Source organism: Oratosquilla oratoria, chromosome 27 (assembly GCF_046742065.1).
Source record: "Oratosquilla oratoria isolate Oo_2021 chromosome 27, ASM4674206v1, whole genome shotgun sequence".
NCBI lineage: Eukaryota > Metazoa > Arthropoda > Malacostraca > Stomatopoda > Squillidae > Oratosquilla > Oratosquilla oratoria.
The window spans coordinates 43,763,905-43,767,561 of record NC_134803.1 but is presented as its reverse complement, the minus strand read 5'-3'; the positions used below and the strand labels follow the sequence as shown (position 1 = coordinate 43,767,561).

The 3,657-nt window shown below is 40.6% G+C and overlaps 1 protein-coding gene across 1 annotated transcript in view; it reads right to left on the bottom strand.

Moving 5' to 3' along the window:
* LOC143039817 (uncharacterized) overlaps positions 1-3,657 on the bottom strand; it is a 37,219-nt gene continuing 33,562 nt past the window's right edge. Inside the window, exons 11-12 of the mRNA XM_076210066.1 lie at positions 1,021-1,858; positions 1-728 (exon numbers count right to left, since the gene is read on the bottom strand). Coding sequence (XP_076066181.1) covers positions 275-728; positions 1,021-1,858 — 1,292 coding nt within the window. The 3' untranslated portion in view covers positions 1-274. The remainder of the gene's footprint in view (positions 729-1,020; positions 1,859-3,657) is intronic.

Here is a 3,657-nt window from a genome sequence, read left to right as displayed (position 1 = left end):
AACCTCATCATCAAGAAAAATAGCGTTATAAGTGACGTCATGTCGCAGTGACTATGCTGTCGATGTACGATAATTGATATCCCTATTTCCATAGTTTCTGCATTGTAAAGTTGGAATCAGCTTCCGCTTGGCGTCAAACAGGAAAATTTGGTCCAGTGGTTTACGAAAGAATCATTAATGAAAAGTAGAATTCATGGATATCGATATATATTATTGTGTAAAGCCAATATGAATATCGCAACACGACGCCATTGGGCCCTCCAAGCTTATGAAATCACTTCCATGCATACTTGGCCATTTCTTCCAAGAGCAAAACAAACTTGTTTTCAATCAACGGGTTGTCTAGCATCTTGATCATATTCGAGCTGCTCCCCTTCATCATTTCATCCACATTGTCATCATTCATCGTGTCAACATCGAACGCCTCCCCTTCGTTGCTTAGGATGATGGGCAGGACGAACATGGCCATCAAGAACCCAAAGAGTTTGTGTTCTTCGTAATCGCGTCGCATCTCCTCCAAGGTGAAAGGAATCTCACACCCTCCTCCACGAAGGACATCCTCCAACCTTGAATAGTAGAATTCCAGGTATCTACTCAGGTTCTTTTTTCGATCTTCGCCTTTTGTGCTTGTGTACAGGAAGTAGTTGAGATCGAGGGTTGGCGAACAGAAGCGGGTGACTTGCAAGTCGACTAACATAACTTCGATAGGACAGCCTCTCTCGTCATATCTGAAACACGAGAACGCCATCAGCTTTGCAGGTCGTATCCAATACCTTCTGAAGACCGAACGAATATTTTAATGACGTAGTCACGTGACCAGGATGTTCATGTTTGAGTCCTGAGTGCTCCATCCATCAAACGAGGTTGGGAAATAATTTTATCCTATCTTATATTTGTCAATAAGAAATGTTCAAATTACCAACTGAAAAACATCTTTATCTATATCACAAACGAAAAGAAAACATGCAGAAACATGCGGCTCCTGCTAAAACAATTTCAAAGGAAAATGAGAAAGTTTACCTAAACAAGATGTTGTTGGTCCAACAGTCCCCGTGCGCAACAGCAAGAAAGGGTTCCGCCATCTTCATCTCCTCTCTCAAGAGAGCACTGACTTTATCCTGGACATTCTTCAGTTGTTCGAGGAGCTCATCATAACCCCCGAGATGGGCAGCAACCTGGATGAATCCCTCAACACTTGATGCGAGGAATGCGTTCATGGTCGCATCGTCTTCAGGATGATCGATCGGGTAACTTTCCTCTAACCAACTTTCAATCAAAAAGGGAAATTCATCCAGCAAATTGACGTCTTCCTTTTCCTTGTACAGCATGGAAGCGCCGTGAAGTCTCGCCAGTTCCTTGAGAACGAGAAGACAATGCGGCTCGTCTAGTCCAACGACGCGGTCCTGCATCCTGAAGCCTCGAACACGAAGATCCTCAAGGAAGAGGGCTTCTTCTCCTTCTTTCAAGTGGACGTGAGGAGACCTAGCAACCCTGAGGTCAGGTGCCCCTGTAAGTCTTAAGTATTTGTTAAGAATTGGACAAATGCCATTGTAGAATCCTCCTTCCCTTGTAAACACTTCGTTCTGGCAGTTGTTCAAGAGAGATAAAGACCTTTGAGGATTGAGTTTAACCACATAACTGACGGCGGAGTCTTGATCACCTTCACGATACCGGACGAAGACACTCGTTACTATACACATGAAGTTTTCGCCCTTCTTGGTGAAATCCTTCACCTCGAAAGACAGAAGGACAGCATCTTCACCCTTGTCTGCCCTTAGGCACTTCTGTACCAGGTCTTCGGTGATCAGCTTATGATGGGCTGCCTGCTCCCCGGCATCCGATCCTGCTTCTCCACTCACTGAAATAAAAAATAGATTTCTCAAAAAGTGTGATGCGGAAAGCAATGACCTAGTCAGAGGAGTGCCAATTCATGATCATGTAAAGTTACGATTAGAAAATAAGATCTCTTGTTAGAAAGGCCTGGCAATCACAAACCGACTATCCAAGGGTGGATTTTTGTACTTGATAGAGACGAGCAAGCCAACTTCTTAAGCCTAGTTGACACTGGGCTAGTTTATTATCTGCTAGTGCTAGCTGCAATTTAACTTACCTGACAAGTAAATGTTGACACTAGTATAGTTTGGAAGCAAGTTTACCAAGTTTCCGTTGGTACTGGGCAAGTATAGGGGTAGTTTAAAAGTCGCTGGAACTAGCGGCTACTAAACTAGCCCCGTGTTGACGAGGCTTAAATTATTTTCTTCTTTATACAACTTTGAGGTTACTATTTTTACAATTATTCATATACCATGCATTCTTCAGTTTATCTCCATTGCTATTACTAACTTCCAATGAAAAGCTCCCAACATCCACAACTCGCTTACATACAGTTGCGTAACTTTCACTGCATTCTTAAACATACTTACTTTTATATCAATTGACACTCCAAATAGCACAAAGAGTTTCTTGGTCTCTCAAGCTTACTTTTCAGCCGCTACATCCACTTTTAGATGTTTGAACGTTAACTGTTCCCAACCATTCTCCTTTCAGTCAGTTTCTCAGTCATCGTCATCATTTTACTCTATTTTATTTTATTTTATTTTATTTATCTATTTTTTTTTTTCTACTCTCGTCCTCCTACTCCTCCTGGACATTCATTCTATGGTTTCTGTTCTTAGATATTTTCCTAAAGGCTCTTTTTTTCAGGTTTTCTTTTTCTAAGAGGGGATGGAAAACAACGAGTGAAAACAAGAGATTTAGTCAGTGAAACCAAAGATAAGGACCAAGGACCGAACAGGAAAGATTTGCATCGTTTAGCCTTTCATTGTATGTTTGTTTACTTGCTTGTTTGTGTATGTTTATTTGTTTGTTTTTGTGTCGTGTGGTTGTGTGGTTGTGCGTTTGTTTGTTTGTTTTTCATTCATATGTGTGCTTGTTTGTTTTCGTCACTATCTTGCAGCGCACAAGCAGTAATAGAAAAAAACACCGGGGGCTTTGTCGATGTCGACCATGATTATTGAAAGCGTGATTTAGTAAGTTGCCACAAAAAATCTACAGCAAAATTCCTTTCAAATGAAACCTTGACAACCCATTGCGACGTCTAGCCTTGCCTCGATATATCCTGACGGTTTTGTTGTGAAAATATAATGTTTACGAATGATCCTGTCTTTCTGTAATGATTATTTACCTAACCGTGCAATGCATCCTCTTGTACAGAAAAAGACATCGAGTAATGAGAAACTTAGTAACCATGTAGTGAGCGCTGCATCAACTGGTTGTTCTAAAAGAAGATTAGATAACTTGATGACAGATGGTATGGGACATGAAGTGCCTAGTGTAGGCCTTATGGTCTCTTGCAGTCTCCTCTATTCATATGTTCTTATGTTAACACATGTTACTCCTGCATTTCGAAAATAACAAGAAAATGAAGTTTGCAAAGTGACATTTTGTTCAGGACGAAATGACCGAAATCAGATTAAGATAACCGAATAAAACTAACATTAACAAAAGCATAAGCCTCAAGACATCACACCAAAAGCCCTATGGTCGCTTGTGGGTATCACAAAACTTAAATTCTGAGTCTATTTTTGATTTTTTGATCTTCTATTTTCACTTCTAACATAGATTTATATATGAACCATCTCTCTCTAACAAGAGATA